Source organism: Phalacrocorax carbo, chromosome 6, assembly GCF_963921805.1.
Source record: "Phalacrocorax carbo chromosome 6, bPhaCar2.1, whole genome shotgun sequence".
NCBI lineage: Eukaryota > Metazoa > Chordata > Aves > Suliformes > Phalacrocoracidae > Phalacrocorax > Phalacrocorax carbo.
The window spans coordinates 3,057,178-3,077,937 of record NC_087518.1 but is presented as its reverse complement, the minus strand read 5'-3'; the positions used below and the strand labels follow the sequence as shown (position 1 = coordinate 3,077,937).

At 45.8% G+C, this 20,760-nt stretch overlaps 1 protein-coding gene and 1 long non-coding RNA gene across 4 annotated transcripts; one reads left to right on the top strand and one right to left on the bottom strand.

Annotated features, from left to right (window-relative positions):
* The first annotated feature begins 481 nt into the window (after nucleotides 1-481).
* LOC135313792 (uncharacterized) lies at nucleotides 482-10,990 on the top strand. Of its 3 annotated transcripts, XR_010373292.1 has the most exons (6): nucleotides 482-1,073; nucleotides 1,258-1,363; nucleotides 2,967-3,212; nucleotides 8,928-9,015; nucleotides 10,443-10,643; nucleotides 10,674-10,990. It is a non-coding gene; the product is annotated as an uncharacterized LOC135313792 (long non-coding RNA). The 3 variants fall into 3 exon arrangements; XR_010373291.1 differs by having other exon boundaries at nucleotides 482-1,363; nucleotides 2,970-3,212; XR_010373290.1 differs by having other exon boundaries at nucleotides 482-1,363.
* IL5RA (interleukin 5 receptor subunit alpha) lies at nucleotides 5,001-18,895 on the bottom strand. The gene is made up of 9 exons (XM_009511951.2): nucleotides 18,784-18,895; nucleotides 17,309-17,454; nucleotides 16,492-16,630; nucleotides 15,868-16,000; nucleotides 15,606-15,796; nucleotides 14,493-14,638; nucleotides 13,709-13,844; nucleotides 10,237-10,333; nucleotides 5,001-5,239 (listed from the first exon to the last, which is right to left on the bottom strand). The coding sequence occupies exons 1-9, from the start codon at nucleotides 18,893-18,895 to the stop codon at nucleotides 5,149-5,151; spliced, it is 1,191 nt and encodes a 396-aa protein (XP_009510246.2). The 3' UTR covers nucleotides 5,001-5,148.
* Between the last annotated feature and the right edge of the window lie 1,865 nt (nucleotides 18,896-20,760).

Sequence of the window (20,760 nt, the reverse complement as noted above, 5' to 3'; positions counted from 1 at the left end):
GCCGGCTTTCAAAGCCATCAAGCCCTGCCCGTCCCTGAGAGAACTCGTCCTCCCTGGAAATCCCGCGGCCCCGACGTGCCCTTGCTGCTCAGATGAGCATCCACACGGGTTTTCTCACCATCGCCGGCTCCTTGCAGCTGTTTGCCCGTGATGCGCGTCCTTATCAGTGACACCTCCCCCCCTCTCCGTGCCCAGGTGCCCCGGGAACGCCTCGGCCCCCCGAGGCCGCCGCTGCAGCCTCGCACGTGTGCTTTCGCAGGGCCGAACGCACAGCTCGCGTGCAAAATACATCGCATTAATCTCTGCAATATCTTGCCATTAATGGGAATGAAATTATTTTTAGAAATGTTATTTATTAGGCCCGCTCGCTCGAAGGCACGACATAAAATACATTACAGTAAATGAATTCTCTTCAGCCTCGTTTTTAGGATTTTACTGATGAAATTCTGATTTTTAGACTGTTAAAGCCGGGCACCTCAAATCCATTAAGATCACAGGCAGGAGAGACATCTGAGGTACAAACATTGTTATATTAATGAGCTACATTAATTTTGACGGAGCCGTGCTATTTCACCCAGATGAGAACTGGCTCATTTATTATAATTATTTTTAGTCTGTAGCATCTGGGAACTCCATTACATTAGGCACCTTCCAAACAATTTACTTGCTGGGTCAAATCATTCTCTTCATTCGTTGTTAACGCGCTTAACCCCACCGCTGGCCAGCTCGACGGAGAGGAGGTTTCTCAGAAGTAGAGAGGGCTCTGCAAGAACAGGAGCGCTTCGTGCTCCGCAGCCAGAGAGGCCAAGGGCCGAGTTGTTCGCGTGGTTTCAGGCAGGAGGTTTATTTGGTAACTCGCTGTGTGGATTTCACAATGTAAGTAAACAAATCACAAAGAGAAACCGAGGTTTCTCAAACGCAGTTCATGTAAGATGGAACAACAGATAGCGAAGAAAAACGGGTTGCAGTATCGGGCTTGGATTTTTCAAAATCCCCTGAAGGCAGCTGAAGTTGCACGTGAAGGAGGATCCCGGTTCCCTGCAGCTCAGAAAGCTTCTTAAGAGCACCAAGAGGTCCTTGGCACATTTCATTACTTACAGTGCACTTGGAAACTCTGCACTCCCAGGCTGTGCTTTGTTTTGTAGGTGCAACTGAGGAAGTTTATCAGTTTGTGCCATTTGTCTTTTTTTTTTACCCCCTTAAGCTTTAATCCCTCGCGCCAGGGAGCACAAGCAAGCCCTTCTTGTCCTCTTGCAGATGCTGCCAGCTGATGTCAAAGGCAAGAGCCTGCAAAGGAGCCTTGGGCTGAAAATGAGCCAGCTGGGAGTCTGCCATGCCTCCCCCGCCCCCGGTGAGCACCCAGGTAGGCAGACGTAGACTTTCAGAGCCCACCCACCCCCGTGGCATCCCCTCATTCAGGAGAAGGGAGTGTAAGAAACACAGGTGAAGCTGTTGTTTCATGCTGAAATCAGGGTCCCACAGCACGCAGGCTGCAGGCTCGGCCGGCTGCTGTGATCCCTGCGCAGGCATCCGCCATCGCAGCCCCACCAGCTGGGGACATTTAAGCCCAGGGAAGCCAAGCTATTAAAAATGCCTACCTGCTTCTGAGAACTGCACAAAGCTTACAAGAAGGAAGAAAATAACCTGAAGGAAAAAAAATAAACTGCCACAAACCAGAAGAATAAACAGCAAGGACTCCCCTGGGCAGCGAGGATGCCCGAGGAGAGGCGTGCAGCAGGCATCGGGGGATTGTTAGTCGCGTGTCTCTGTCCACGTGGCAGCACATGAGTGTGGACATTTTTACCAATATCTCAGAACTTCACAGGAAAAATCTGAGTAGGAGCATTGCCCTCTCCATGCCTCACCGTGCGCCTGGCAGCACCCTGGAGCTGGCCGGGCTCAGAGGGGTTTCACGCCCAGCGCTGGGGTCAGCGCTCTGCGGGGGGCTGCTGAGGGGTCTTCAGTTTCCAGTGGCTCATGAGCGGGAGTCTCCTGTCAGTTTTCTGCAGCGTTCCATTGCTGTCTACCTGAATAGTTTTCAAATCCCAAGGTGTGAATTTACTGTAAGTTTAAACGGGGCCCCTCGCAGGCCCGCAGCGCACGCAACCCGCGCAGCACCCCCAGGCCATCCGCAAAACCTGCCACGCACACACAGCCTTGAGATTTCGGGAGTGGGTGGCAGCGAGGCGCCTGCGGTGCGCACACACATACCGCAGCAGCTGCTACCTGCGCGTACAAAGGCAGCAAGGCAAGGTGCCGGCTTCGTGCATCAGAGGAGTACGACTCTAATTGTGCGTCGGCAAACTAACCTTGCCTTAAACAGCCTACAAAATCTGGTGGCTTTTGGGGTTTATAAAGTCCTGCAACTGAGACAGCCTTTTCCCCACAGCCAAAATTGGCGCTGTGTTTACTCAAAAAGCCAGATGCAAGCACCTTCGCGCAGCAGGAGGCGCACGGCCTGGCCGTTGGGGCGGTCCCCGCGCAGAGGCTGCCTGGCTGCAGGGCTCACAGCTCGCGCTCAGCACAGGCAGACGCTCCCCTTGCCCACGAATTGCGTTTCCACGCAGGTTATTTGCTGAGCTCACGCTGTTTCACTACAGAGTGTATCGGTGACGGCCAAGTGCGGGTCCCCGCTCTCACGATGGCTTCGCTGTAGCTGTGCAGCCCCGGGGAGGGCAGCGCTGGGGTGCTCTACAGCTTGTTTTACTCCTTTGCTAGGATTTGGCACACCTCGGTCACCGCCAGGGACCACGGGCGGGTACCTTGCTGCCGTACACAGGGCTGCACCAAGTCCTAGTCTGCATTTTGCAGCTTGAGTTGTCAGCCTTACTCAAAACAGAAATCCAAACAATTAAGCTTTCATCCGGAAAAAAAAAAGCCATTCGCACTTTTCCAGATTTTTTTTTTCCTGCACAGCCCTTGTACCGTATACTTATATCCTGCTTGAACTCGGACTTTTTGTTTAGTAGCTTATCATTACACAAGGCACCTCGTGGAAGCAAGTCCTCCTCCCCTGGCTGGAAACGCCGCCGCAGCAGAGGTGGCACGAGGCGCTCCGCGGCGATGCCGGCTCCGCGGCGATGCTGGGTGGCGTGCCGGGGCCGCGCAGCCTCGCCAGCCCCGCAGCCTCTCAGAAGACAGGGTCGTCGAGGGTGCTGCTGTAGAGGTCTTCAACGAAGCTGCCGAACTCGGTCTCCGTCTCGCTGGTGCAGGTACGTGCTCTCTGGAAAGCAAACACCACTTTTAGCTGGTGAGCTGGGAGGTAAACTGAGGTTAGCAGCTAATCTGCACTGATTAGGAGAGAGGAGTCACGACATGCTGTTTTAAGCCTGCGTTGAATAGTCGTTATGAAACAAATGCTGCAAAGCCCTCACTTAACATATTTAGCAAAACACCGTGTTTCGAGTTGGTGCGCTTAAAGAGGAATTCACCCAAAATGTTTCCTTAGGTAAGAGCTGAGAAAGAGCATTGGGTTCAACGCAAGAATTTCTCCGGAAAGTTCACATCCCCGCTGAAGGTCTCGCAGGCTGCTCATCGCTCCGTCCTTCGCGCCAGCAGCCCCCCGCACCCAGAAAGTCCCCATTTGGCTGCTCTGCAACAGCACACTTGGCCACAGCGGCCCACGAGACAGCCCTCTGGAGCCAAGGACACAGAGCCCCGCGAGGAGCTGGCGGGCGCGTTATGGGGCAGGGGACTGTTTCCAAATAAACAGCAGCGAAGCCCACTTGTGGGGCCAGACCCCGACCCCTCGGGACCGAGCAGACCTGTGCAAGGAAGCGTGCAGGGACGGGGAGACTCGCAGCAGGAAGCAGAAAGCAGTAGTTCAGCTGCCGGGAAGCCCGCGGGGGCAGCGGGAGGCAGAGCTGCTCCTCGGGGCCGAGCGCGGTTCCCACGGGCTGCACGGGGCTTTCGTCACCTCACCCCACTGTTTACGCTACAAATTTAGGAACTGAATGTCCACAACAAACAGCTGCTGGGGGTTTCGCTCTCGCGCGTGATCTCAGCAGAGACACCAGGGCCGCGTCCTCACGGCTCCCTGCCCGTGCCACCACCCTTGGGGCCGCGGTGCCAGCAGAAAGCCTCCAGCGGCATCCCCTACCCGCACTGAGCTCACTTTAAGTAAAAAGACAACTAAATACAAGCTGGTCCTGATCATGTGAACCAGGCTCTGCAAGCTCACGTTTTCTAGCTGCAGTGTTAATATTTGCTATTTCTCATATTCTTATTTGTGATACCCTAAGTCACGTTATTTTTACATCAGTGGCTTTAATTAAAAACAAACATGATATGATAATATTTTAAGCCTGTTTCCTTGACCAGACCATGGAATAAGAACAATATCCCCAAAAAATCAAACCCTTCTTCTAGGAGACAAGTTAAAATCAAGTTACTGAGCAGCACTGCCCTTGAGCAGACAATGAGGAGTTTTATCTTATCTGTAAGGCAAATGTATTTATCAGGAAGTAACAGAAAACATAATAAGTCTTAAGACCAGCTTAACAGTAGGACCAAAGTATTTCCCATTGTTAGGTTTCGCAAAATAAATCAGCTCTCTGGGAGTCAACCTCCAGTCCCTGCCAAGGCAGCCCCACCTGCCTGGCTGGGCTCGCTGGAAGGAGCAAAAGGCAGAGCCGTGGGTATGGCACCGTGCGCCTGGAATTCACTGCGTATTAGAAAAGCACTCAACAGTAGTGCTTAATCCTTTTTGTTCGTTTGTTTTAACCCTCCCCAAAACGCTTTCCTCTACAAACAAGGCCAGGTCCAGAGCTACGGCAGGCTGGGAGAGGCGGTGGCCGCACAGCCAGGTGAGACCCGACCACAGCAGTTGTTATGGTTGCAAAAACAGCCTCACAAATTGCTAAATGCGATGGCTAACTCAATGTTATACTCATAGTCCGGGCTGCGCCTACTCTTACGTTAACTGCAACCACGGATTCCCCATTTGGCATGTTTTGCACAACACATTTGACAACGTAGCCCGCATTTAATAGGGACATTAGAAAGTCTAAGAGGTCAAAAGGCTTTAACTGAGCAGCAGCAAGCTATATGCTCACAGCCTTGCAGGGAAAGAGCAGCACGCAAGCACGAGCATTCCTACTAGTCAAAAAAAGAAGAAAATACATTTTTAAAAAAAGAGTGACTAAGATGTTATTTTACCTCGTAGTCATTTGGGAAGGGATCTCTGAATTTGTTGCTGGGTGTTGGGATTCGTGGAAACAGTTTATTCCAAATATGGTTCCTGCAAAAAAAAAAAATCAGTAGTGGAGGGATGTGAAAGAATTGCTTTTTCTGACGGATGACGTACCCAACAAGCAGCGCGTGTTTAGCCCCACGAGAAGGCACGTCTCCTCGCACCGCCAGCCCTCCTGTCCCCCTCCCACGCAGCCACCGGCATCTGACAGGAGCAGCAGGTTCAAAAAGGGGTGAAAGGAATGGCTAATGGTCCAGCCCGAGGACCCGGCAGGTGTGCCGCTCCTCACAGGACACTTCTGGGCCCTGGGGACATGGGGATGGCAGAGGGGAGGTGGGCTGCCGCTCTCCCCCACCAGTCTCTCCCACGGCAGCCGCGGCAGAGAGCTGGGCTAGGCGGTCCGACCCAACGGGGCACTGCTGCGGCTTTCAAGGGCCACCAATAGCCCTGTCTTGGAGAGAAATTAATTGCTCTGATCTGTCTGTTCGTGCTCATGTTCTTCCCAAGGGCTGCGTTGTCATGTGCCTTGTTTGGACAGTCAAGACAGGCTGCCTCTTGCTCAGACTTTGGTTTCTGGACATAATCTGCCCATGTCTCGTGGTAGGAGAGCAACCACAAATAATTGTGTGCCGAGGGAACAAGGAGGAGGCAAGGAACGGGACCAGAGATGGCTGACAGCAAACGGTTCTGCTTAGCGGTGTAATAACTCATCCTGCTAACACCCCTTGGGATCCTCCCTCCCTGCCTGACACTCTTTAGCCTGGCTCAAGCATACAGGCGTATGTGTTTTTGTGATAGCGAGCGCCGCAGCGTGAACTTCTTCTTGTCTTTGCTATACCCCAGAGTACAGGCTTCACATTTCAATCACCAAAACGCATTCATTAACTCTACGATGTCCGAATAGGGCCAGATTTTAATGGGAACTTGGCCTGAGTGACAATTGTAGGATTTGGCCCAGAATTAATACGCGGCACCTGTTCTGCAGAGCAAGCCTGACATCCACAAAGCACAGACGTGGCCAAGGGGTGGAGCCCCAGCTGCTGGGACCAAGGGCAGAGCGGCTCCTCTGCCCCATTGACTTTGTGACAATTCTCCTGGCTGATGTTAAAAACTCCTGATTGTTAGTTCAATGCTTCTGGTCTTACGACCGTTCGTCTTGGAAAAGCTTTCTGAGTTCTGTCAAGTTTTCTGTTATCCTATTATTCCTCCTCACCAGGGAGGCGAGGAGGAATAATGTTTTCTGACTATCACTTTGGAGCTAAACCTTCCTGGCTGAGCTGCTGCCGCCTTGAAGGAGATGCCAACGTATAACTAATTATTAGGCGAAGGGAAGGGCCATCCCACCGCCCGCATGATAGACCTGACCAAGCAAGCTATGGGGTGTCTCCCCATTGCTGCACATGGACGAGGGTTTGTGACGGAGGCGTACAGCCAGAAGGGGGATTATGGGGAGGAAAAGCAGGGTGTGAGTTGTTTTTAGGCGACATTTGCATCCCCTTTGTTGAAATGCTGAGCACAGCCCGAGCATCGCTGGCTGCAGAGGACAAGTCAGGCTGCGCCGTCACCACCAGCACAGTGGGTCAGTAAAGTGGCTGCTGGTGTGACTCAGGAGTGGGACTGGGATGAGTGCCAATATTAACACTCCAGCACCTGGCCTCATCGCCACTCTTCCCAGCCTTCCTGCTAAGGGTTAGATCCTTCTGACGATACCCAGGTTAGCCTTGCAAGCTTTGTTGTCTGTACGGCTCCCGCGCTCCAACGGGTCTCCCAAACTTTTCAGGAGGAAGGCCCTGGAGGCCACATGATTTCACCTGCCTCTTATTCCAGCTCTGAGTGTGGTTTTGATTTGTGCTATTGCCGTGCAACGTAAACAAGACGATTTGGTTTTGTTTGGAATTGGCGCGTTTCCAGTTGTGCTGGTTGTCAATAAAAGATTTTGATGGAGCCATATCAAAATTATTTATTGAGTCAGCAAAAGCATAAGTTACACGTTGCTTCTGGAATAGAAACCCTCAAGGAGGGATGAACAAACGCCCAACAGGAATGAGGCAGAAGCACACTTGTGTTCGTGGGGGGTGCTTGCCCCTCAGGTGCAAGAGTCTTTGCAGGGAGGCGTTGGTGGGGGTGGTGCCCTCAGAACCGTCCTGTTCTTTTTTGCAGGACGCTGAAAAGTTGGAGTTATGTGATTAAGTATCTTGTCACAAAAAATGTTCCAGGTACCTCTGCTTGTCTCTACACGGGTTAGAGCATGGCCCTTTCCATTAGTGCTACTTGGACCTTCAGGCTTTGCAAACACCCCACGGAACCCTTGTGCCTTAACTCAGCATTTCTGGGCCTCCAGTTACTGTGCCATGTCTGTCTTTCTGAAATTTGCCACTTATCCCCAGGCTGTGACACGAAAAGGCCAAAGATAACTAAAGAGAAATAAGTAGGACAACAAGTTCTTCTTTTCCCCCTTCTAGCCGCTACGATGAGATTGATAAAATATTTGTTTTCTCAGTATTTAGAGTGCCTTTTCTAGTGTCTTGCCTCCACCGAGATGCCCTGGGACACTTTCCGAGCGACTTCCCCATAGCGGGTGGCTGGTGGCTGCTGGCGGTGGGCTGGAGCGGCGCGCAGAAGCGGGAGGGGTGCCTGCTGGAGGTCGGGATGGCCACATCGATTTCAGGCTACGGAGGGCTACTCACTGTCCTCGTGTCAATTAAGCCGAGAGCAGCTGGGAGCAAGTTGTTAACTACATCCTCCTGTGGGCTCGCCTCCAGGAGAAAATGTTATTCCAGGATACAGCCTAAGGAAGTATGGAGGATGCTCAGTCATAAAGACAAAGGGCAAAGTAGGAAAACACTCGATTGTGCTTTTCATCAAGACAGAAAGCCCAACAGCTACTGCAAGTAAGCGAAGGGAAAAGATTATCTAAACGATCCCAAAGGGCTACTTTGCCTTGTAGCATCTCTCCCAAATGGCGGGCTGTATCTCTGATGCCTGCAACCACCAGGAAGCGCACAAAAAAATTTAGAACTCTTTGCTATAATGAATTTCCTTATAACGGCTTCAAATCGCATGAAATGTGAAATTATTCCGTGGCTTGAATTGCCATACTTCATGACTTTTCAACAGCAGTAACAACTGAGAGTACTAATGAAACTGTGATCGAGGGAACCGGTTCTATTTTTCTTTTTTGATTATCTGCAGACACAACAAATGAGCAGGCTAAGCACTGTGTTTCATCTTCTTGCACTTCCTACCTCCTCCCAGGCCAGGCTGGAGGATGAGAGAAGCGGCAAGGACACTGAGCAAGAAGCCGCTCGGGAAGGGTGGAGTAAAGCTAGCAGCCTCATGAAATTCTGTGCAGCAGGCAGAAAAAAATTTAATCATTTTGGCAAAGATGGAATGTAATGAGCCTTTGGGTGCTAGGGGATTATATACTAGCCAGGCAGAGAGAAACTCCTAGACGTAACCAAGGTAGCATCAAGCAGCTGAACCTGGAAAGGCTAGCTTAAATTTGCCTGATGTACTGCGGTTCATAAAATGCATTACCACAGCATCTTCAAGCTGGTCCTTGAGTAGAAGTCTTCCCTTACACCTATTTCTCCCCCTGTATCTGTTTCAGGCTCTCCAGGGGGGTAACTGCATAATATCCAACTACTTGCAGAACTCCACAGGAAAACACAGAGCAGTATGACTGCTACTAACTGGTGTTGGAACTAACTGGTGTTGGTGTTTTGCTGTCGCAAAGGGAGAGGAGAGGGCTGATGAAGATGATGCTGGAGCAGTGGAGGACTTACGGCTATACAGACAGGTCAATCCATAAAAGAATCGGTGACGTGAGTAAGAGTGGTTTGCGGATTCACGCCAATACATCAAGGCTGCATATTTGGGAACAAGTGCATACGAAGCACGACATGAATAAAGTCTCTGGGGAGTTAATCTGTCTTGTTCCAGAAAGGATTGCTTATTGAGACCTGTTATGCTAATTAAATTGACTTAAGAACAGGTTATCATAGACACCAGACACTTTAGGGAGAGTTATTAACAGTTATTCTAATGTAACATTCCTGTAGACAAGACCTTTATTTGATAAAGGAAATGTAGTACGGAAAGGAAAATAGCCAAGGACGCATCAGGATGACCAATAAATTAAAAGGCATTGAAGAAATTAATAAGAAATTAGCAGAGTCGAGGACATCACTTACATTCCTGGGAGCTGTGTTTATTGTGGACTGATAATTGCTGCTTGATGCAGGTTTCAGGGGAGAACCTTGTAATTACTTTGAATCTTTAAGTCATGACTTAAGATTTGGCTAGTCACAGCTACAGAAACCCAAAGTGTAGCTGGGTTTTTTCACAGCACATTTTGGGAAGTTCAGCTATATGGCATCTGTTTTTACGACATGGCATCCACAGCCTCTGGAGTAAATAAAAATAAACTAAGCAAATAGGTCAGAACCTCAAAGCCAACAATAGTTTGATGCACTTGCTCTTGTTAAGAGGTCAAGAGGAGCAGCGAGCACAAAAGCACTGAATCTTTACCTCTTCAGAGCATCTAGCCCACTCCTTTGATGTCAACTGCAACTCAGACTACGTGCGCAGGGCCCCATATAGGGCGTATGCCTGCGGGCTGACCTAGGCAAGACCGAGAGAGTATCGGTCTGTACGTTTGAGCCATGAAAGATGCTCTCAGCAGCCTTCACCAGGGTTAAATACAGAGTCCTCCTGGGGAAATCACTGACCCAACCAGATCCATTTAAGTGAAGAAATGAGATAAGGACAAAGAGATTTTTAACAGTGTCACCTGAGTATATGGTTTTGTTGTTAAAGATAAAATTGAATAACCCTCTTACCCCACCAACTTTGCTGAATGTTATTGCTCATAATTGATGAGGCTGATTATTACTTTTCAGTACTTTTGCTTTGTATAATTACGCTTCAATACCAAACTCCATGCCCTTTCTTAAAATTAAGCAAAGCTTGTAACACCCCCACACACCTGTTGAACACCTAGTCCTTAGTTATACTGTAATTAAAAAGAAGACAATGATACTTACATTTTGCATATTATAGCAACAAGCAGGAACACGCAGCACGCGGACGCACAAAGCACAGTGAGAATCCAGGCTATGGGATTCTCCAGTTTGTTTTGCCCTGAATTTCAAGGAAAAAAAAGAAATTAAATAGATAACGTTAGTGCAGATTATTTTTGAACACCCTTTTACAGAAGATTTCATCAGCTGTTTTATGTGATTGTATTCAGATCACAAATTAACATGTGAACAAAGAAGAATTGGTGTCTAGAATTCGAAGCAAAACGTGGAGTTTCAAGAACAATTTCCATGAAACTGACTTTCTAATTTCAACAATAAATTTCTTTCATTCTGGCGTGAAAGAGAGAGAACAAGCCGAGAAGCACCAGGAGCCAGGCCCAGCAGAAGGACGATACGGCCCGTTAGCTGCCGTCCCGAGACACGCAATGCCATGCAGCGAGCACACGACTGGTACTCAGCAAAGACACCGTTTGCTGTCAATCTCAGGCACCAACTGTTTGTTTTCCATGAAACCATTCTTCGTTTCTCTTAATCCTGTCTAGCCAGGAACTGCATTTCACTGGCTTCATAAAGTTGCCTGTAGAAAAGACATCGAAACCCCCTATTTTTCTGGTGAGCTGGTTGCTGATACATTTCCTCAGGAAGAATTTCTCTACCACCTCTGCCTGTGAGCAGACACAGGTATTTCTATCAAGGTCAACGCTTCTGCTTTGAAAAGGCATTGCTCAGTGACCACGACCATTATTCTGTGCCACGTTATGCCATATAACAAAAACATTTACAATGAAGTTCATTTTCAAAAGGCTGCCGAGTCCGTGTGTGCTTACGATAACTACCTGTCCTATGCATCAAGGTGCCAGCACTGCCATTACCAGGTAATTGAAAGGACATAAATCGGCCAGCAGCAGGAGCGTTGGGTTTATTGGTGCCGTAGACAAAACAAAATTCAGTTGTGGCCAGATTTGTTTCTGAGAAATGAGGAGCTGAGCCTGCTGTCTCTGCCGACGGCTGTGGTTGCACGGCAGTCCCTGAGAGCACCATGTGGCCGACGCCATGGGCAGGCCTGTGTGATCCGTCCTGCGCCTCCAAACCACCCCAACGGGGGTACACAGTCAACCTTGCAATTACAAACGGGTTAGGATGGTTTATTTTTGTCTTCAGGGTTACCACTTTTCTTTCAAGAAAATAAGATTTAGGATGTCAATGAGTTATGCTTCATTTAAGTCTTGAGGACAACTGGGGCAGCAAACTGTAGAAAACAGTTAAGTCCCATAAACCAATTTGAAGCCTCCCAGCATGACGCCTGGGAAGTGTCTCTGTTTTCCAAACTAAAAGTGGAAGGGTCCTATGTTTCTTGCATCTTATGTTGGTTGGCAATGGCCAACGCTAAGTCTCACAGTAGCTTGGCGTAAGGTGTGGGAGAAGCAGCGATTGCAGAGGCTGTGCCGTGGCTCTGGGGACCTGCCCGGGGTGCTCCTCCTCCGGCTTCTCTCCGAGATGTGCCCGGAGGTACCGGCCCAGCCCCGCACACCACTGTGAACCAGCACGAGCCCGCGCACCTGCCTAGTGAGAGGCACATGAAATACATGAATACATGAAACAGAGGGAACAGATGAAACGTCCTCAGAGCCAGAGAGCAAGCTAACAGCAACGTGAATCGCTGGCTGAAGTATGTACCGAACCCCAGTGACTTATGCAGCAGCCTGTGTTGTGTCAACGAACTGCAACGAGTCTCTGAAAGCCCCTTTTCATAAGAACTGAAGTAATTCGACCTATCCTTGGATATTTTTGAGATCTGAGTAAATTTTTATGGAAGACTCACTTTCTTATTTTTTTTAACATCAGAATCAATTTTCCATATTTGATACGTGCAGTGCATGAGTAGAGGTGTCCGTAACGGCGACGTCTCCAGGTTCCTCAGTCGTTGCCACACCACGCAGCAGAGACAGCTCCAAAAGCGCTCCGGCTGACATAGCGGGGCCCTCAAATCTTTCAGCCTTGCTGGGAAAGCAGAATCAGGATGGCAAAAACATCCTGTGAGGTACTTCTCAGCCCCAAACTTGACCTGTGGGTCTTTTAGCTGTGGTGTGAATTTGGGGTTGTCCTGTGCAGGGACAGGAGTTGGACTCAGTGATCCTTGTGGGTCCCTTCCAGCTCAGGACATGCTATGACTCTATGATTTTAAACTGCGAACCCTGGCAGTGGCTGTTCACATGTACATACAGCTTCCCAGATTTGATTCGTATCGGGCTGCCGTGCATAGTTAACAAGGGTGTCCAGCCCACTCGGCTGCACTAATGATTTTTAACCTAGCTTTGTCTGACTGCTATGCTTCTAAAAAACCTTTAGAGACAGCTGGTATCAAGGCACAGTTTTAGACCGCCCGCTTTGGCACAGGGTTTGATCACCACAGCCCAAGGAAAGGATCCAGAACGGTGTTTTGGTTCCTAACGACGTCGGAGTATTGCTGCTACAGGTCGGGCAGCCTAGGCCAGTGTTTTTCTCAGGATATGGGCTCAGAAGAGGTCTACTGGTCTTAAAGTTGGCCTCATCCAAATACTTCCCAAACAGATGCACGTGGGTAATAACCAGGCCCAGTTTTCTTAATTAATAAGAAGTTTGGTCAGCCGCATCCTGCCCCAGGTGAGTGGTCAGGTTGCTGAGCCTCTGGGCTCGCCAGTGCCACAGACCCAGGTGGGAAGGTCAAGGGGATGTGTTAGAGTAAGGAGGCAAAACATCAGCAGGTTTGTATTCACTACCAAATAGATGTAAGAGGGAAAAGTATAGTAAACAGGAGAGCATAAGGGACTTTTTTTTTTTGAGTGAAAACCAGGAAGTTAAGAAACTCAGAAGATAAGAGCAAAGGAGGATGTCTAAGAAGAAACAGTTGATAACGTGCCATGATAAAGAAACTGTTATTTCCAGAAAAACATGTTCAGCACGCAGGAAATACAGAACAAAGTGGGGCAAATGACCATGTTCCAAAGATGTTAAAAACATGCTCTTCCCCCTGCTCCCCCCCCGCCCCGTCAACATTTCATAGTTCAGGTAGCTCCAGTGAAGTAATAATTGACATGATCACTCATACTAACTTCCATCATGAACATCATGATGCATGCCGGGGAAACACACGTGAAAACTAAAGCAGTAACACAACTGAAAGGCCTTACCTTGAACTTAGGCCTTAAGCTAGTTCAAAAGCAGGCGCTGAAAACATAAGCATGTAAAGACAAAACACTGTCTAAAAACCCTCCGTATATCCAAAAGGTTACTTGGGAGATTTCTTTTTTTTCATTTTTAATGGAACACAGATTTAACTATCCTGGACATTAACAAGTCAGATTCTTTCTTCAAACACTTATTTTCCTGGCTTCTGTTAAAATCACTTGGTGTTGTGCCTGCTCGTGATTAGGCAGCATTTGCTTTCCAGCAATGTAATAATTTTCATTACAAGACAGAAGCATGTCATGCTTACCGACATAAATAATTTCACTCCAGTCACTCCAAAATCCTCTTGTACAACATATATGATGATTAGCTCTTATTTGTATGGAATACCTGCTGGTGACATCAATCCGTAATCTGAAGTCATTTGAGGATATTTTCAGTATCTGTTAGGAAAAGAATATTGAGCTTTTACAGATTACTTAAGACTAAACAATTCAGAAAACAAACTTTAATCATGTTTCTCTTTTTACTCTTTTAAAACTCCTTTACTAGATTAACAGTGAGCATCTGGCCTTGCTTTTGAAGTAAGATCTCTATTTTTTATAGGTGTATTTTCTCTCATAACACACCGGTATTTCAGCGCAAATTCTTGAAAGATGCCTCATTTTTGCATTATTCCTTATGACACTTAATGCTGGATTTTCAGAATTGTCATCCTCCTACTGTTCTGAACCCAGATGCATAAAACTGAATCACTCCAAATTTCGTCCCTCTGCTTTCCTAGGTCTCTTGGGGATAGGTTGTCGCAGACATAAACGACGTCCAGGAAAAGAGGAAAAACATGAAAACTGATGAGACGTTGGCTTTGCTGAACCCTTGTCACAAATGGGACGCAAGTTTCACCCAAAGTCCATAATTTCAAAAAAATGTACTAATAGCAGGGTTTATTTTAAATGTTTTAAAAGTTGTAACATATCCATGAGTATGAAGACTTTTTCACCAGGTTGCAGAAAGGCAAATTCTAGCTATAAGGACAGTCAGCTCAGAGACAGGAATGCTCTGTAGTACCGGGGCATCAGAGAAGTGATTACCTGCTTGTTACCTGACTTCAGGTTGAAGACGTAAAATTCGTATTCAAAACATTCCTTAGGGAAAGGAGAAATTGGCTTCTCCCATGTGGCCAGGAGATCATTTTGCTCTAAGAATACAGTGACGTTTCTGGGAACATTCACTTTCTCTACAAAAAGAAAACTGTACTGGTAAGTTTAGTTAAATGCTAGCAATTAAGTTAAATACTAACAGTTGGAGCACTTTATAACCTCATTGTGTTTCCAAGTAGGACCTATAATCCTTGAATTTATTTCACATTTTGGACAGAAAAGATACGGATTTAGGAGGAATAACTATATTGGAGAAAACAGTTAAAGGAAAACTGTTTTTAAAATCCCCTTAAAAGTTTTGAAAAACTAGATTGGGGGATTTTAATAAATAATTTTCACAAAAGCATGAAATCAATGATGGAACAGTTAGAAAAATTTCTTTTCAAGAAAAAACTCCAGATGTCACCAGGAAAGTTTCTGAAAACTGGAACAAACTCAAAGGAATGGATCGGCAGCTATTATGGGATGACTTCTAAGAAAAAAGTACGTCAACTGTTTTATCTCAGTAAAGCCATGAAAAAGGGAAATGTTACCTGTATACAAAAAAGTGAAAGGCCTGGAATTAATGAAGGAAAAGAAATTATTTGGGTGGATGAAAAATGATAGTCATGGCTGATGCTACCTTTTATTTGACAGCCTCATGCCTTTCTTTAAAAGGACACGGTTATCTTGAACATCATGCACCTTTTTCCTTTTAAAGAAAGGCTGTAAAATAAAAGGTAGTAAAAACTGTACTCAAAGGTATATTGACTAAAACTACTGAAAATTAATATTGGAAATAATGCTTTGACTAACAAACAGAATAACTAATTGCATTTTCTAGCTTTTTATTTTTGTCATGCTATAATATTAAAATCAAAGTCAGTTAAAACCACCCATTTCTGTCTTATAATCTCTCCCAATTTCCTTAAAATGTCCATGCAAAACCAGCACATATTTTCACCTGCATCAAGAGCCATTCAATCCAGTAATATTCTCTCACAAATCTTTTGACAATCCTGCTAGGCATTTTAAATATTTTTTTTAAAATTTATTTCTACTCACCAATGGCATTTTGGTTAAATAACTGCTGAAGAGGTTTGATTGCAGCATACTTGCTAGACCCATTAATGTGTATTACAATGAGCGTGTCAACCTCTTCAGGATCAATATGAGTCACTGGAAATCTGCACTCAGTATTCCTGTTCCACTTGTCTTTGATATAATCTTGACATTCTTCAGTGTACTTCTCATACCTAAATTAAAATACTTGTGAGAAATGATGTTTTTAAAGAAATCGCTGACTAAAATGGGAGAAAACACCAACCTGTAGAATAGAAAGTAGTCCGTATCTTCTGGTGCCCCTTGGCCACGAAGCCAAGTGCAATGGAGAGAAACAGCACTAGAAATGGTGATGCGAGTAACACAGGACAAATTAGTGACAGATGTCTCTGGAGCACCTAGAGAGTCAGGGAATTATAAAGCAGAAAGAAAAATTACACAATTATTACAAAAATGGTAAGAAATTCATGGTGCTAAAACATTTTGATTACAGTCTTTGGTCCATTACTGTCTGTTGTATCCAGTTCTCTTCTTCATCACCCAGGTCTAGCAGTTACAGATGGATGAAGATTCCCAAACAGTGTAAGCAAAGCTGTACCACACACCACCATATATTCCATGTACACCTTGCAATTCAAGGCAACGTGATCTTCTAATATTCTAGAAAGTACGTTCTTAGCCTTAGCGAGGAATATTTAGAAAACTGTATGCGGCTTATCCCTGTTGTGCACCTCCAGGCTCCACAGCAGCAGAGAAAGGCCTGGACTAAATAATTTTGTAATATCGGTGTAGCAGTATTTTTCAAATATTAAACCCGTCACCTTTTGACGTCTAGTCCACACACCGGGGCAGAACACAAAATTCTGACCTCCCTTGCATTTCTTCTTACCTGGCAAAGGCGGGAGTTTTGCCTTCACCCAGTCACTTCTCATCTGAAGGTCATTATGGAGAAGTAACGTCCGAATGTGCGCGGAGAAACCATTGTGAAGGGCAGCTGTTCGGATACTGTGAGTCTTCTTTGTATCATACTTGAAACAAAACAAAACAAAAAAATCAAATAAGCATCACATGTGATAGAAGCCAAATTAAGGGACCTGCAAAGACTGATCCAGGCTTTGCAACGAGGTGAACCAGCCAGCTAGCTTTGCTGGTTATATTAAGCGTATAAAGCTAGAGACTACAAATAATCCACACAAGAAGTGCGTGAAGTTTCTCATTCAAGACAGCAGGACCCTTATCTTACCAAAAATCTGTCTACAGCATAAGCTGTGATGAAACATGATCTGACATTTTAATGATACCCTGGCTTTAATGTGAATTAAGTGAGCTGACTTGAACAAGGAGCAATATCGCTTAAAACCAGTATCCAGCTTCCCCCCAAGGCGACCGCTGCAGAGCCTGCCAATTGGCAGGCTAACCCTTGTCCCAGCAGAGCTGGAGCCATAAGCACAGCTGGAAGGGAATCTCTCCAGTGCTCAAAGTATATGTTTACGCTATAAGAGAATAAGTGATTCAATATGCCAATCGTTCAAGAGACATATCACAGCTACTGCACCCTGGTTTGGTGCAAGGCATGGTAGTGTTGGGTTGATGGCTGGACTTGATGATCCTAGAGGTCTTTTCCAACCTTAATGATTCTGCGATCCTATGTTTAATTCAATGGGAAATTAACATTCTTACCATACTGGACTTATCGTTTGTCTTACCTCTTCAGGCACAGGGCTTAGGATTTTCACATCATATCTAATAGCGTAGGGTTTTTGTTCTTGATTAGGGTTTGGTTTCCAGTGCAAAAGTACTTGTGCTAATGCAGAGACAGTAAGGGTGAAGTTAACGGGTGGGAAAACCTGAACTGTAAGGGAGGAAATAAAAATATTCATAACATAATCATCCAGTGAATTGTGCAGCTGTTTAAAAGCAATGAGCAATACAAGCAAATAATTTCATTTCACTATTCTATTCTCTCAACAGCTTCTTATAAAATGTTTCTAATATTTGAAAAATATCTTTAAATAACCACCAAAACTTCATCAAATAAGAGTCTACTTAAAACTCAGCTTAAAAAATGAATTTTTACAACAATTTCAACTTGAGAATCACAATCATATATTACATTTGGCTTGTTAAACAGGTTTAGGTTTTTCAACTCGATCCTCATAGTCACATAGGCACTGGGTATCTGTACTGAAGCAGGGCTGATCAGGTGATCGGCCTGTGAATTGTACAAAACCATTCTCACCCACATAAGCTTGTAGAAGAGCATAACGTGGGGCTTTCTAGGAGAAGGCTGACAGCCACAGAAAGTTATATGTGAGAGAAGAAACAAAATGATGACCAGAGGAATTAAGCACAAATGGGAGGAAGCATAGAAGGATGGGAATGATAATTTAAAATGACAGGGTAAGAGGGATTCCTGGAGCTCACATGGAAATGAGGAAGATCTCATGCTGGGGGAAAATGTTAGCATATAAATAGCAAGGCAATGAAATAATCAATCTACTTGCCTCCATTTCTAGAGTTCTTCAGAGCCTGCCCTCCCTTAATTGCCATCTCCAAGGCAGTTGAGGGACATCAGTCCCCACTTCTCCCATGATTTCAACCTTTGATGCCCACTAGTTCAATTTTCAAGCATGCACCTCTTGTTAGGAAAACTGCCTCGTAAAGGCTCAGAAAACCCCATCCCAACCTGCCTGCCTTAAAATGTTCCTTGTTGAGATGCCCACGAACACCGTCACTATTAAGGCTGTTGATACACCAGGATTGTGCCAGTAATGCTTTGTGTCGCCATGTTTCTACAGCTAACCGCAGTTTTGTTCCTGGAAGTAAAATTGCTATCTGGAATGTCTTTGCTCTGGCTGGATTAAATTGTTGAATAAGCCCGGCCAGGAGCTACTGTCCAGCCCAGAGCAAAAGTGGCACAGCACAAGTTGCGTCTACATGCCTCACGGTTCTTCCCTCTCAAAGCAAAACAGTCCTCAGGCAGTGGCTGGGAGCAATCTAACTGGGTACAACTGTCCCAGGAAGGATGTTAACACAGCATGGTCATCTGTGGTCCTGCTCTCACGGCATGCCATGGACTGTGGTAGTCACGTGTAGAATAGCGCGTTTGACCAACACGTAGAGGGGCTCTGGTCACCCACTGGTCGTAAAACACCACACCGGTAAAAGGAAAACACGTTACCTCCTGCAGCTTGAGGTACGTTTCGCTGACCCACGTTCGTTGTCCAAAGGAGGATCAGAAAAACTCTCATCTTGCTGGCCATAACCTTTAGATGGTAAATGAGAACGGCCATGTATCAGCGCATGTGCCTTGCCACCATTTTACAGAAGCCTGTCACTGAAAATGAACACAATCCCAAGTTTTAGGCACACAAACCATGGAGCACGGTATATCCACATGATCAAAGGAACGAAACTGCCGCCTTTAGGGGACAGACTCTTCTCCTTTCCTTGCAGGAAAATGCATCTTGTCATAGCTAAATTTAAGTACCACCAACCACATTAAAGTTTGCTCCCTTTGCTTTTGCCAGCCCCCACTGAAAAAGCTACTGGCTTCAAACACTGTCATGTGTGGATGTTCAAAGCAGCAGTCACGGGCTCAGAGCATCTCTCCATGGAGAGGAGCAACTCAGGTTGAGGTATATAAGCTATCAGTAGAGTCCCATTTACTCCAAGAACAGAAATAACCATATTTTTAGCTGCCACTGTGTATAAAATGGCTACTTACTGGAATTTACTTTCCAGTTTCTCTTTCAATAAAGCTCGCTAAAGAAGCAGTCATAGTGCTCACCTCAAGGCTAATTCTCCAGTGTTAATTATTGGGTGTAAAAGAAACTATTTTGTTTGTTTCTAATTTAAATGAATGACTATTTTTAATGCTTAAAACCAGCATGTTCTTATGCTTCCTACAGATTGTTTCATGAAGTACCGAAAGAAAAAAATGTGTGTGTAATCATTCATGTGTAACCTAATATAAACAACATGGAAATACAGAACAGCAGCTTTCCAAAATGTTCTTACCAAAGAGAAATACGCCCTCCCAGCCCAATCACACTACTTCCCTGGGGCACTACAGCAATTGCTTGTATGGAAAACATAATATTTTCAGATGGTAATGAGCAGAGAAAGCATCTTTAACCCATCAGTTCTCCCTGAACCTCCAATAAATAACCCAGGGACTGGAAGCACTCCAGTTGATCACAGTTGGAGTACTTCTGCTATAGAGTAACTATTTTTCAAAATGGTGTATGAATGCAGAGTTCATTAAAATGACACATAATCTACAATGCAGCGTGTTTCTTAATGTGCAAGCCCACTCATCAGCTATATTCATATTTTGTACATCTCTACTATTCTGCTAGCCAAAATGCGCGCAAGGCTAATTGAACCTCTGGAGTTTGCTAACGGGTTATTCCTGGGGAGTCAGGGTTTGCTTTTACATACGTCAGGTTATTGAAAGACATTTTGGTCAGATGTTTTGGTTCTTCCAAAATGTATGTGAATCACAATCAGGTAATTATTATGTACACCATACATTGATGGCTACACAATGCCTCCAAGCCTATTTCCTATTGCATTACCATTCATGAAAAGTCTGTTCTTTTGGATTTTCTCACTTGAATACCATACAGACCTCTGCCTCACGAGATGATGTTATTCTGGGGGACATTCTGTGAACTGAACACAAGTTTACAATGGTACCTGCTCTCTGACCACCTCTGCCACTGACACTGCTTTATCTGATGGAAACTAATTAAAAACCTGCCAGACAATGACACACCTTTCCAGTGTGCTTTTGTACAAATCACTGGCATCAGGCTTTCTTTCCTGCTTCAAAACCATCATATAGCTCATTTACCTGACGAGACTATTAAATACACTAATAAGTTTTCTCCATTTAAAAGTAAAAACTTGTCAAGTCCTGAAAATAAAACCCAGCTTCTCATTTTCATGCCAGCAATAACTCCAGTCCAACTCTGCCAAGACAGCAACTCTGAACTGCGCAGACGTGCATACGCGTGCTTTTATGCATGCGTGCACGTCTGCGTTCCTACCTGTCTATTAACATCACCCACCGCATTCCTTGCGGCTCTCCCACCGACCACCTACAACCAAACCCAGCAGCTAAGAAGCAGTTTCAGGTAGATTAAGCTCCTGT